At 48.1% G+C, this 12,975-nt stretch overlaps 1 protein-coding gene across 1 annotated transcript in view; it reads left to right on the forward strand.

Moving 5' to 3' along the window:
- SLC14A2 (solute carrier family 14 member 2) overlaps positions 1-12,975 on the forward strand; it is a 495,750-nt gene that overhangs the window by 447,621 nt on the left and 35,154 nt on the right. The window contains exons 7-10 of the mRNA XM_069569056.1: positions 977-1,105; positions 5,780-5,972; positions 9,966-10,113; positions 11,405-11,539. Of these exons, the coding sequence (XP_069425157.1) occupies positions 977-1,105; positions 5,780-5,972; positions 9,966-10,113; positions 11,405-11,539 (605 nt within the window). The remainder of the gene's footprint in view (positions 1-976; positions 1,106-5,779; positions 5,973-9,965; positions 10,114-11,404; positions 11,540-12,975) is intronic.

Raw genomic sequence — 12,975 nt, forward strand, 5'->3', positions numbered from 1 at the left:
CCACTCCAGCTGAGCTGATCTCCTGCTCATTCCACAACTGGAGGTCCCCCTGTTCTAGACCTAAGCTGTGGCCTCTGCCAGGCAGGAGCCTCCTCTGGCCAGAGCACCCTTCCTCCATCACAGGACATGATGCTTCCAGATGCCTCTGCCTGTGAAACAGTCAGTACCTGGTAGGATTTAACATGCACTCACATCCGTTCAACAACTCCTTGTACAGACACTGTTCACTGCTGTTGACACTCACGTCAGATGAGCGTTAGCCCCATGAAGCTTTCAGTGGAGGGCAGCGGAGACCACAGCATACAAATCTCATTCTCTGTGGGGGCTTTGCAATGCTATTTGCCCAGTCTCATCCTTTGCCCAGCAGAGCAATGGGAAGGGTCAAGGGCAGAGTTCACTCGGATCAGGGAGAGTTTGGGTGCACACAGGCATCTCTGATGAAGCAGAAGGAGGCAAAGCTTGGATTCTAGGGCATCTCTGGTCCTCCTGCCGTGCCGGGGGTGGGGAGGCACATGGGCCTCACAGAGGACACTCCTCGTCAACTCTGGGGATGACCTCAGACAGGAGAAAGCATTCAATGTCAGAAAGTCACAGTGTCACACAGCACAGTCAAAACATACACTCTCCTCCCTGCCTCCCTTCTTCTTCCTCCTGCCTTGTCTCTTTCACACACGCATGTGCACGCACACACACATACACCTTCCTGGTGTCAGGTGTCTGTTAGATTTCCCTCTATATCAAGGAGCCTAGATTGCCCTGACTTGCAAAGGAGATCTTCTACACAAAGTGCATCATTTAATTCCAGATCAATGAGAGTAATCACGTGTGTGTGTGTGTGTGTGTGTGATCTAGAAAGATACTAGCAGCAGGGTGACTACCCCATATTCATCAAGCGAGCTGATTTTTCCTGTGAGCACCAGGAATGGGCCACGTGAGTGCCCCCAAATTCACACAGTAACTGTGTTTTCACCCCCAGGGCTGCCATCGCCTCGGGTCTGCACGGGCACAACGGGATGCTGGTGGGAATGCTGATAGCCGTGTTCTCTGAGAAGTTAGACTATTACTGGTGGCTTCTGCTTCCTGTGACCCTCACAGCCATGTCCTGGTGAGGCCCCTCCTTCCTTCTGCTTCCTTACCTACAAGGACCCAAGGTGTTTTGTCTGACACTGGCATGGGGCCCAGTGTCTTCTTCAAAGGCTGGCTTGTCTCCCAAGAGTCCAGGAGTTCAGTTGTAACATGAAGGGGTCATTTTGAGTTGGGAATAATAGAGACCTTTCAAAGGCCAAAGGCCTCATGTTTTTAATATTGGCTCTTTCTTTACTGTTTATGGCTGTTCTGGGTCTCTGCTGTACACGGGTCTCTACAGGCATGGCGAGCAGGGGCCACTCTTCCTTGCCATACGTGGGCTTCCATTGTGGCAGCTTTTCCTGTCGTGAAGCAGGCCCCTGAGTGCGTGGGCCTCCAGCGGTCGTAGCACAGGCTCAGTTGCCCCACAGCATGTGGAATCTTCCCAGACCCAAGATTGAACCCACATCCCCCGCCTTGGCACGTGAATTCTTAACCATTGGACCACCAGGGAAGCCCACCACATAGGTTTTACTGTGCTGATAAACTCCTCTTTATGATAGGCTTCCTAATGAGGGCTAACACTTACCAAGTATTTTCTAAGTGCCTGGCACAGTGCTACGCAAGGGTGGACTATTACTGTCCCCAGTTTACAGAAGGGAAAGGAAGGTATGCAGAGGCTGCGTAACCTACCCCAGATGATAAACCCAGGGTCCGCACTATTCAACTCCAGGCTACATGGGAATTGTCAATCCAGCAGCCTAACCAAGACCCAAAAGCTGAAATTTCACTTCTAACAAAATCAGAGAGCTTGCTTGGGACAAAATCTCTCTGTTTAAAGCATAGAATCTTTGAGCGAGAAGCATCAGTTGAGGTCTTGCTGTGCAATCGCATTTTTCAAAATAAAACAGTCAAGATGAAGGGTATTAGGAACAAATAGGCCTTTTACACACATGATGCCCAGTTCACTTGAACCTGCAGTGAGTCTGTAGCATCACGCCCACTGCCACTGGTCACGCCCACTGCCGCTGGTCACGCCCACCGCCGCTGGTCACGCCCACTGCCACGCAGCGGCTGAGAGCCTCAAGGGAGCCTGTGTCCCCCAGCCCCTGAGCTCTACAACTCTCCGACATGCCGTCTGATTTTTAACATCTTTCTCTGGTTTCAAAGTCGGGAGTTACTAAAACCCGTCAGTTTAATTTAGTTTAAGTGCCGTTCCAGCACTTTCTAGTAGTGTTTGCAAATAAATTAAGACATTAAGCATTCTGGGCAATTTACATTCCTTCTTAGGATTTCCTCCTTAATGTATCAAGACAAAATGCTAAGGCAGTCATTTCTGTGGTGATTTCCTTAATGCCCCCCACATGCCACGCTGCAGAAGGAGGAGGGCCTGTCTTTATTTGCATCCATTTGGTTTATAACTGCAAAGATTAAGCCCCTAAGACACGGAGCACTGGATGCCAGTGTGTCTGCAGTGCCCTCACCCTACCTCCACTTCCCAATTTAAAATGAAAAAACAAAAAAAAAAAAAAATTGAGCACCTCTACCCTGGCACTTCACTAATCCATTCATGCAGTCCTAGAAGCCAGTCCACAGGGCAGAGACTAGTAGTGCCAGAGTTCCCCAGCAAAGTACAATTTGCTGAGGGCCTTCATTGTCTGGAGATTGTTCTAGATGGTGGGGACAACTGGGACCAAGAGAAGGTGTGCATCCTCTGGGAGCTTACATTCTTCTTGGCAAAGAAAGAAATACATTCATAAATTGTTCATTAAAAAGATCCTTTCAAGATGTGGTAAGTACTTTAAGGAAAGCAAAACGGGGCAAATGGGAAGGAGTGGTCCAGACTCGCACGGTCAGGGAAGGCCACTTTGCAGAGGGGATATTTAAACAGTCACCTAAACGACAAGAGTGTACCTGCCATTTGAAGTCGCAGGCAGAACCAGCAGCATGTGAAAAAATTCCAACTAAAAAGCATGATGTGTTCAAGAAACAAGACCAGTGGGGCTGAAGCCCAGTGAATGAAGCAGGGGTCGCAGGAGGCGAGGGCAGAAGTAATGAGGGCCATGTTCCATGCACCACATGACTCCAGGGAGCCTTTTTATTAATTGAAATATTGTTGCTGTACAATGTTATATAAGTTACAGGTGTGCAATATAGTGATTCACAATTTTTAAAGATTATATTCCATTTATAAATATTATAAGTTATTGGTTATATTCCCTGTGTTGCAAATATATCCTTGTAGCTTACTTTGTACCTAATAGTTTCTACTTCTCCAGTAAGCCTTTCGATTTTTACTACAGCTGTGGTGAGAAGCAGTTAAAGGGAGTGGAAGGACGTGGATAAATTTAAACAAATCTCTCTCCTCGCAGTGTAGAGTGGATTCTAGCTGGAATAGGCATGGATGCTGGAAGTGTAGTTAGGAGTCTGCTGCAATAACCCACAGAGGACAGAAATGTTTTGACTAGAGCCATGTCCATGAAGGCGATGAGAAGTGGCTAGGCTTAGGGTGTATTTTAAAGACGGTGAAGACAACAGGACATTCTGGGAGGCTGTGGAGCGTGATGAGGCAGGGAGGAGAGAAGACTCAGTGTGCTCCTATAATCTGCCTGAGAACATGGGCTGATGGAAAAGGCAGGGTAAAAAAGCAAGCTGGTGGTGGAAGACAGGACACAAATCAAGAGTTTTGTTTGGACACATTAAACGTCAGTCTTCTGAGTAGAGATGCTGAGAAAGACATTGGATGTGCAAATCCAGAACTTAGTGATCTGGTCAAGATTAGAAAATAGTAGCGTGTAGAAGATACTTCATCCTGGAGACTAAAGACAGTCACGCAGAAAGAGAGTGTTTGAACAGAGAAGACCCAAGTCAGAGCTGTAGGATCCTCCAGCATTTAGATGTCTGGCAGAAGAGGGGAAGACCCGCCAAAGAGGACTTGAGGAGCGCCTGCAGAAGCAACGAAGTGCAGTGTCGTTGTAGCCCTGACAGAAGGGTCTCAATCCCTGATGGAAGGGTTGAAGGTCCAACTGTCAAATGAAAGAGACAGAGACTGACCATGGATTCAGCAAGAGAGATGGCATCTGTGAGCTGGACAAGAGCCATTTCCATGGTGTGGGCAGAACATATACCTGATGGGAGTGGGTTCAGTAAAGAGGTGAAAGAGAAAGATTGGGGACAGCAAAGGCAGACTAGTCTTGAGTGTTGCTGTGCAGGAGGCAGAGAAATGGGGCAACAGCTGGAGCAGAAATCAGGTTAAAGGGGGAAGATCGTTATGTTAGAAGGCGCTAGAGCACTTTGGCCTTCCCAGGTGGCTCAGTGGTAAAAAATTCAGCTGCAATGCAGGAGCACAGGAAACCCGGCTTCGGTCCCTGGGGAAGGAAGATCCCCTGGAGTAGGAAATGGCAACCCACACCAGTATTCTTGCCTGGAAAATCCCACGGACAGAGGACCCTGGGGCGGGCTACAGTCCATGGGGTCGCAAAGAGCTGGACACGACTGAGCGAGTGAGCACACACACACTAGAGCACGTTATGCATTTATGAGGGTGACCTGGAGGAAAAGGAGAGGTTGAAGCTGCAAAAGAGAAAGGACAGAACCGCAGGAACCAAGACTTTGAGACAGGCTGAATCCCAAGTACAGGAAAAAGAATTAGCCTGAGAAGAGAGCAGGAGCACTCCATTATATGAAAAGGCAGAGAGGCAGAGTGTGTGGGAACAAAGCAGTTGGAATATGATTCTTATGGTCAGGAAGATGAGGCATTTCTCATCTTGTCATTTCTGTTTTCTTAATGAAGTAAAGCAAGGTGGTTAGTGAAACTACAGGGAGACAGAAAGCAAAGATTTGAGGAGAAGGGAGAAAATGTGAAATAGCTGTCTCAGCAAATTGGAAAGTTAATTTGCTAGGGATCTATAGTAGGGATTAGGGCAGGCTTAAATGCCTGTTTGAGACTGATCATCCTTAATTAAAAGTTACCCAATCAACCACATCACACGAGTTCAAGTTTGGCCCTGCAGCTGTACACCTGTGCACCTGTGGGAGGCATAGGGCATTGGATGCCAGGCAATGGTCCTTTCAGAAGAAACTGAGATGAGGCAAGGTAAATTTCCTAGTGCTACTCACTCAGCCTTTAAGTGTAGGAGTTAGGATTTGCACCTCACTCCGTCTTTCTCCAAAATCCATGCTGTCTACAAGGAAGATGAAAAGAACACAGGACACAATCAACTGAAGGTTTCATTTTCACATGCTGGTTCCCAGAATAGTTCCAAGCACTTGAGCTGAATTCAAGCCTGTGAGTTTCCTACGTCCATAGCAGCCTCCCCCTAGAAGGTTACTTCAAGCATATATTCTAAATGTTATCACAGCCCAGGATACATCATGATGTACCTTATAATGACCCAAAGGCAACTCATGCCGTTTTGTAAGGATTAGATTTTGTTTTCTTGGTTTAAGAAACCAAGAAATATGTAAATTATTTTATAAAGTTTCCTACTGAACACAAGTTATAAGACTTTTAAATTTTGTTTCCCAAAGATGTAGACCTATATTGAACACTGGCTCATATCCAGTCCCAGGTCAGTGGACCACTAGATTCTCAAGGGAGACAGGAATGACTGTGTCAAGGAAAGGGGAACAGTGAGTGGCCCAGTGAGGGGACTAGACAGTGTAGACCAAAGATTGATGACAGCTATTAATCTTTTCTCTCTTTCATCTCCAGCCCCGTCTTTTCTAGTGCTTTGAGTTCCATCTTCAGCAAGTGGGACCTCCCTGTCTTCACGTTGCCCTTCAACTTCGCCATGACTCTGTACCTGGCAGCCACCGGCCACTACAACCTCTTCTTCCCCACGACGCTGGTGGAGCCTGTGTCTTCAGTGCCCAACATCACCTGGTCGGAGATTGAGATGCCCTTGGTAAGTCGCCAACGGCAGGTGTGGGGGCGGCCTGTTTCCACTGCAGCCATCTCAGTCACCACTCTGTGGATTACTCAGGCTCTCAGCTTCTCTGCATCTCCAGTAAATGATGCATCTTAGCAGAGAGGAGCACGGGAAAGGGTCGCTGCCACCTCCACATCTTCTTTCCGTGACCCCCTACTGGAGACCGTACATGTGCCAGGCTTGTCATCAGACACTGAGCATACACAGGAAATAGGACAACATCCCTGCCTTCAGGACACCTACAATCTGCCCAGGGCAACAGATGATAAACAAGGGTACAGATGAGGGTTAGGCTGGCCATACAGAATGGTGGCTTTGAGGGGAAAATATTAAACAAGATGAATAGGTAGGTGGAGGGTCACGGCACTGAAATAATATTTAAAATTAGGAATTTAAAGACATTAGCAATAGGAGAATTTCCTGGATGTTCAGTGATTAAGACTCCAAGCTTTCATTGCCAAGAGCCCAGGTTTGATCCCTGGTTAGGGAACTAAGATCCCACAAGCCACAAGGCATGCCCCCTGCCCCCACCAAAAAAAAAGATATTATCAATAGAAGATGGGGGTAAATTTTTGTGTATTTTCCATTTCAGTGGCTCTCAAGCAGGAGTGATTTTTTTTTTCCCTCTTAGGGATGGTGAATGTCTACAGAAATGTTTTAAAAGTCAAAACGAGGTGGAATGTACCACTGGCCTCTAGTGAGTAGAGGCCAGGGATGCTACTGGGCCTCCTACAATGCACGGCCTTCTCCCCACAGCAAAATTAACCAGCCCAAAATGTCAATAATGTCAAAGCTGAGAAACCTTGCCTTATGTCCTGATATCCACACATATACAAATGTATTTATTCTACTGATCTCTAGAAATCAGAGATAAAGGGATATAGTAAAAATCTCACACAAGATTAAATATATTGAATTGTAAACTTTTGACCTTGTTAGTGCATATTAATGGACAGCCCCATGGACTGTAGCCCACCAGGCTCTGTTGTCCATGGGGATTCTCCAGGTAAGAATACTGGAGTGGGTTGCTATGCCCTCCTCCTGGGGGATCTTCCCAACCCAGGGATCAAACCCAGGTCTCCCGCATGGCAGGCAGATTCTTTACCATCTGAGCCACCAGGGAACCCCTGTTAATGAATACAGGGATAGCTAACAGCTTACCCTGAAGCAAATTTATCATGTACCAGACACTGTCCGAAGCCCTTAGCTTACTAACTCATTTAAACCTCACCATAACCCAATGCTAACTACCATCATCCTCTTTTACAGATGGGAAAACTAAGGCACAGGGAGGGTTAGTTGCCCAAGATCAAGCTGTAGCTGGTGCTTCAAATATTGTTCACAAAATCTGATTTCTGAGCCCTCCCCACCCAGCCTGGCCCTGCGTCTCGATGTGCTTAGTGTGGGGCTCGGCGTGGCCCTGGTGCTGGGCAGACATCAGGCGGCATGCACAGCGCAGGCCCTGGAGGCTCAGCCACACCCTGAGCCTGAAACTGTCAAGAAAAGAAGGCCTCCCCCGTCCCTCGTGGCAGACGCTGCTGCCAACGCTGCCAAACTCTTTTTAAAGTTTTTGTCTTGTTAGAAGTTCTATCTGGGGCTGGGGCTGGGGCTAGAATGGGATCAGAGGCAGGGTTAGGGTCTAAATCCAAGGCAATGGAAAAGACAGAGCCCTGTGTTTAAGTGAAAGCCCGCTTTCTCAAATGGAAAACTACTGGGGTCAGAGCGGGAACAAAATGAACTGAATGCTCAGCCATCTGCTGACTGCACACACTGCCTCAGGGCACAGTCTGCTGTCCCTGAGCCCTTTGGGTGAAGCTGGTCTGAGTGACAGCCTCAGGGCATGCGGCACTGCAGGAGAAAAAGGCCCACTGAGCCCCCGACCGGCCCTGCATGGTGAGGCTGTACCATCCTGTGCTGAGAGACCAGAGTAGAGACAGCCACTTAGAAGAGATGCTTCTTATTCATCTTCAAACAGTAAAAAGTACTAGGAGCCAAATCCAGGTTCCCTGAGGCCCAAGCTCACCCTCTGAGCTCCCCGCACCGCCTCTCTGACCACTGACTCCTTTCCTTCTACACCATCCAGATCTGAGTTTTGACCAATCAGCGCCATTTCTCTTTTTCTCTTTAAAACAATGAGGGGAGTGATTTCTGTTTTGTTTAGCCGGCTTGTTGTTGTTACACAAGGATTATCCAGAGTACAGAGAAGGCCGGTCCTTAGGAAATTTCCACCGTACACCTGACTGCCCTTTGCACCAGGGTGTTGGCTTAGAGAGCAAATGGAGGGGTCAGGGCCCTGGTTCACCAGGCTGAAGTTTGGATCCCAGCAGAGCTTCATTCTAAACTCAGACTTCACTCCAAGGCAGCTTGCCCCCTCATTTTTCTCATTCTTGCCTGCTTGGACTTTAAACCTGGCTTCCCAGATGGAGCAGAGGTCCCTGGATTGGAACAAAGGATTTTCAGGGTTCCTTTAAATAAGACAGGGCCCGCACCCTGTGATTCCTTGCACAAGTCTATAGGCTCTGGACTAAACAATGGCTGGTGTTTAAAAGGCCACACATTCAGAGGCAAGAATGGACATAGTTTAAAAACTGTCTGGGACACTTCAAATTCTCTAAAGAAATCAGACTGACTCTAGAATTAAATGAAGTTGTTAAAAAGAACAAAATTTCACCAAAGGGAGAAGTGCAGTGAACTCCCTACATCTACAGTAGATGACGACTAATCCCTTGGTCCCCAATTTCTATCGTATATTAGCAATATCTGGTGCTCTGGCCATGCCACTTAGGATGTCTGGTGAGGTGCTAGGCATTAATATTTTTTAAAAAAGATCTTTAGGTGATTTCAGTGTTCACAAAATTTGGAAACCACTGAACTAATCCACACATATTTATTAAACACCTATTATGGCCCCAGCTAAAGGAGTCCTGTCCTCAAAGATGTCACATGAGCTAGTAATGGAGGAAGGAGTTGGCAGAATTTTGAAGCTGGAAGATTGTCTGTTGGGCAGCCTCCTTGTGTTACAGAGATGGTCACACACAAACTTCTGCAAAAACCCCTAAAAGCTGGGGCTCGCAACTCTGGGCCAGTGCTCTCCCTGCCCTGTCAATCTCCCTCTTTTCCTTTGTGCCCTCAAAGAACTTTTTGCCAAAATGTGGGTGATTTGGGTATTTTTTTTAAAAAGCTATCTTGACATCACTGCCAAATCAATCATCGCCAGTTCCAACATCTCCCAGTGACTCTCAAGCCCAGGGATCTGGTGCTTCGTGCTGTTCTCCAGATATTCCTCATGCTACCTGTCTGCCAAGTGCTCCTGGAGATCAGGGGAAGTGCTCCTCTTCTTTCCCAGGCTCCTGCATCCCTGGGGTAGCACCAAATGTGAGCAACCAAGAGACTAGGGTCAGGCTCAGAGGCTTTAGCCTGGGATCGACTACCATGAGCTGGGTGATCTTTGGTCAAATCATTCATCAAAATGGCCTAGACAGAAACCAACACAATTTTCTGTAAAGCAGTTATCCTTCCATTTAAAAAATTTATTAAAAATTTATTAAAAAAAATTTTTTAATGGCCTAGAATATTTCCAGAATTCCTGGAATATTTCTAGGATTTCAGAAGGTCTAGAGGAAGCCCCCTGGTGCCCTGAAATCTCCCAAAGGCAGCCCAGGGAGGCAACTTCTAGACCCCCAAAGCAAAAGCCACATGTCCCTCAGAACCACCTGGCTCCAGCCTCTGTGCTGGGGACCTGCTCGGTTTTGCATGAGGGATGCTTAGATGCCTGCCAGGTGGTGGAGTGAGGAGTAATTTGTTCCAGCTCGTGCCTTCCCTTCCACATTCTCCCACACGCTGGCGGGCACAGCAATCCTCCCGTTCCATGCCATGACCCCCTGGGGAAAGGCTCAGTCCTCACCCCGAGGCTTGGTCCTTGCATTATCAGCCCACACTCCACTGACCTGGACTTTATTGACTTTGCAGCTGCTACAAGCCATCCCTGTCGGGGTCGGGCAGGTGTACGGCTGTGACAACCCCTGGACAGGTGGCGTGTTCCTGGTGGCCCTGTTCATCTGCTCGCCACTCATTTGCTTGCACGCAGCCATTGGCTCAATCGTGGGGCTGCTGGCAGGTAGGCCAAGGCGCCCCCTCTCGGCAGGGGTCATTTTCCTGAGGTCATTTCTCCCAGTACACACTAAAGAGTCTAAGCTTACTATCTTCACTGAAGTTTTTAAACACTGTCAGGGCTTGAGACTTATTTTTTTCCTTTCTTGAGTCTGCAGGGCATATGGGGAGATGCAAAAGGGCTGAGACCTATTGGCCTGTAGCCCCTGGGAGCTGAGGGGTGGGAGGCAGAGGAGAATCTGGTGTGGGTGCGGAGCACTAGCAGACCCTGTAGGGGTATAAACGACCTGCTGCTAAGTCGCTTCAGTCGTGTCCAACTCTGTGCAACCCCATAGACGGCAGCCCACTAGGCTCCTCTGTCCCTGGGATTCTCCAGGCAAGAATACTGGAGTGGGTTGCCATTTCCTTCTCCAATGCATGAAAGTGAAAAGTGAAAGTGAAGTCACTCAGTCGTGCCCGACTCTTAGTGACCCCATGGACTGCAGCCTACCAGGCTCCTCCATCCATGGGATTTTCCAGGCAAGAGTACTGGAGTGGGGTGCCATCGCCTTCTCCATAGACAACCTAGCACTTTAAAATTTTAACTAAGCTAACAGGAAAAATTTTCCCAAGAATTGGATTGCCGTTTAACGAATGGGATTTAATTTCTACGTATGTGTCTATACACACATTCATATATGTAAATGAAGAGAGTAGAGTCAGAAATGGACCTTGAGTGTTTGGGGAATAGAAGCCTGTTGACTTATCCCAATATTTTTCAAAAATTTCTTGGAAGCATGACTTAAAAAAAAATGTTATTTGGAAATAATTTCAAACTTATGAAAACTTACAAAATTAGAAATTGTGTCTGAGAGACACCCACAAGTTCTTCATCCAGATTCACCTGCTGTTCACATCCATCCCCTCCTGCCGTCTCATTTCTCTGTCTGCATGTATTGATAAGTGTCTGGACATAATTTTTCTCAAGCAGTTGAAATCTTTCTTGCTAAAAATGCAGCTGCTCTGGCCAAAGGAGTGGGGAGGGCCTGCAGCCCCACCTCCTTGGCCCACCCTCACCCTAGAAGCAGTCATACCTCTGAGTGAAATCTTTGAAAAACAGTGGAAGCCACTGCTCTCCCCCCACTGTTGCTTTCCTAAGACCAGACGCCCTTTGTAGAGGCTCCTCTGATGAGCAGGTATTGGCGGGGAGAGGGGGGTCAGTGATGGGAGGAAGGGCACCTGGGGACTGGCACCAGCCATGGGGTGGCCTTTGTGCTGTGACCTCGAATCAGCCAGAAATGCAGTACCTTGTCCAACAGCCCTGACGGTGGCCACGCCCTTCAAGACCATCTACCTGGGCCTCTGGGGCTACAACTCTGTCCTCTCCTGCATCGCCATCGGGGGCATGTTCTACGCCCTCACCTGGCAGACCCACCTGCTGGCCCTCATCTGCGGTAGGTACCGGGGAAGCTGGCAGCCAAGCCACTCTGCTGTTCCTTGCCCTTCCCCACTACCCTGGCTGTGTGATACCCATGGTGGACCCTCATCAGTACTGAGCAGTAGTGATGGAAGGACTGCAGCTGGGATCTTATCACTAAGAGATTTAATGGGCCTTCCCTAAGAGCTGGGGGATCTGAGGTTCTTCCCCTGTCAGATGGCATCATCTCCACTATTCCTCATGAACCATTAAAGTTCATGAGGAAATCACACACGCATTTCCTCATGTGCTAGTGGCAGCATTCCTGGCCTCAATAACTGTTCTCACTCCACCGCTATCGACAGGGCACCACTAAGTGCTAGGCCCTCGGCTAGACCTGGAAGACACAGACCACATCCTCATGAAGCCATGGTCTATCAGAGATGTAATTGCCCAATATTCAGGACAATTGTCTGTGATATCTAAAAAGACCACTGGAAAGAGCCAGTGAGATGACGTGCCTGGAAGGACTGAGGTCCCAGAAAATAGTCACATAATTAAAGGAGCCTGATTTGCATCAAGTAAATAAAGAACTCGCTGTGTGAAGAGAAATGACCACAGGCATGATAGTGCACCCCAGCGCCGCGCTCCATGCTGGGCAAACAGCACTCATTTCATCCTGCCAAGGCCACTGCCAGGCATGGATTTTAGCCCCATTTTACAGGTGAGGAAATGAGACTCAGAGGTTGACAAACTTGTCCAAACACAACTATTGATGGCAGAAGTGAGATTCAAACTCCAGTCCCATCAGCCTCCCTGTCCTGGAGTTGCCTATATCCTCTGGAACCAACAGGACACTAGTCACTAATACACAAAACTAGAGACAAGCGAAGGGCATAATATCATCCAGAAGGGGTTTTTTTTGTTTGTTTTCCCCCAGTTAAGTGTGGGACCTATAAATGCCTTCTGTGTCTCTTGTACGCTCCTCAGCATCCAGCTGGAGGCTGGACTTGGAGCCAGTGGGCTCAGCAAATATTCACCAAGTCAAAACTACCAAGGTATTTTGAGGTTGAGACTGTAATTGTCTATGATCCTCAGAGAGATGGCCGATTCCTGTCACTGGAACCACCTGGGAAGGCTTTGGGAGGAGGCTGGGGCTTATCTCAACCCTTTCAGGGTGGGATTTAGATAAGCAAAGAGAGGGGAAAGGTGTTCTGGACAGGAAAACAGAGCAAACAGAGGCAGAAGTAGCTTGTCCAGAGGCACCAGGGCTGTGGATGAGTTGCCCTCACTGTCCTGGAGGTCCTCATCTGTGGGTGAAGCCGGGTGCCTGGCTCAGGGACCCAACATGGTCCAGCTGTGAGGGGACTTTGTGAGGGTCCAACAGCATCACAGCAGCTCAGAATTTTGGACAAGAGGGACTTTATTCAGAGTTCATATAGTCTGACAACTCATCCCTCCAGACAGACAATC

The sequence above is a fragment of the Ovis canadensis genome, chromosome 23, assembly GCF_042477335.2.
Source record: "Ovis canadensis isolate MfBH-ARS-UI-01 breed Bighorn chromosome 23, ARS-UI_OviCan_v2, whole genome shotgun sequence".
Taxonomy (NCBI): domain Eukaryota; kingdom Metazoa; phylum Chordata; class Mammalia; order Artiodactyla; family Bovidae; genus Ovis; species Ovis canadensis.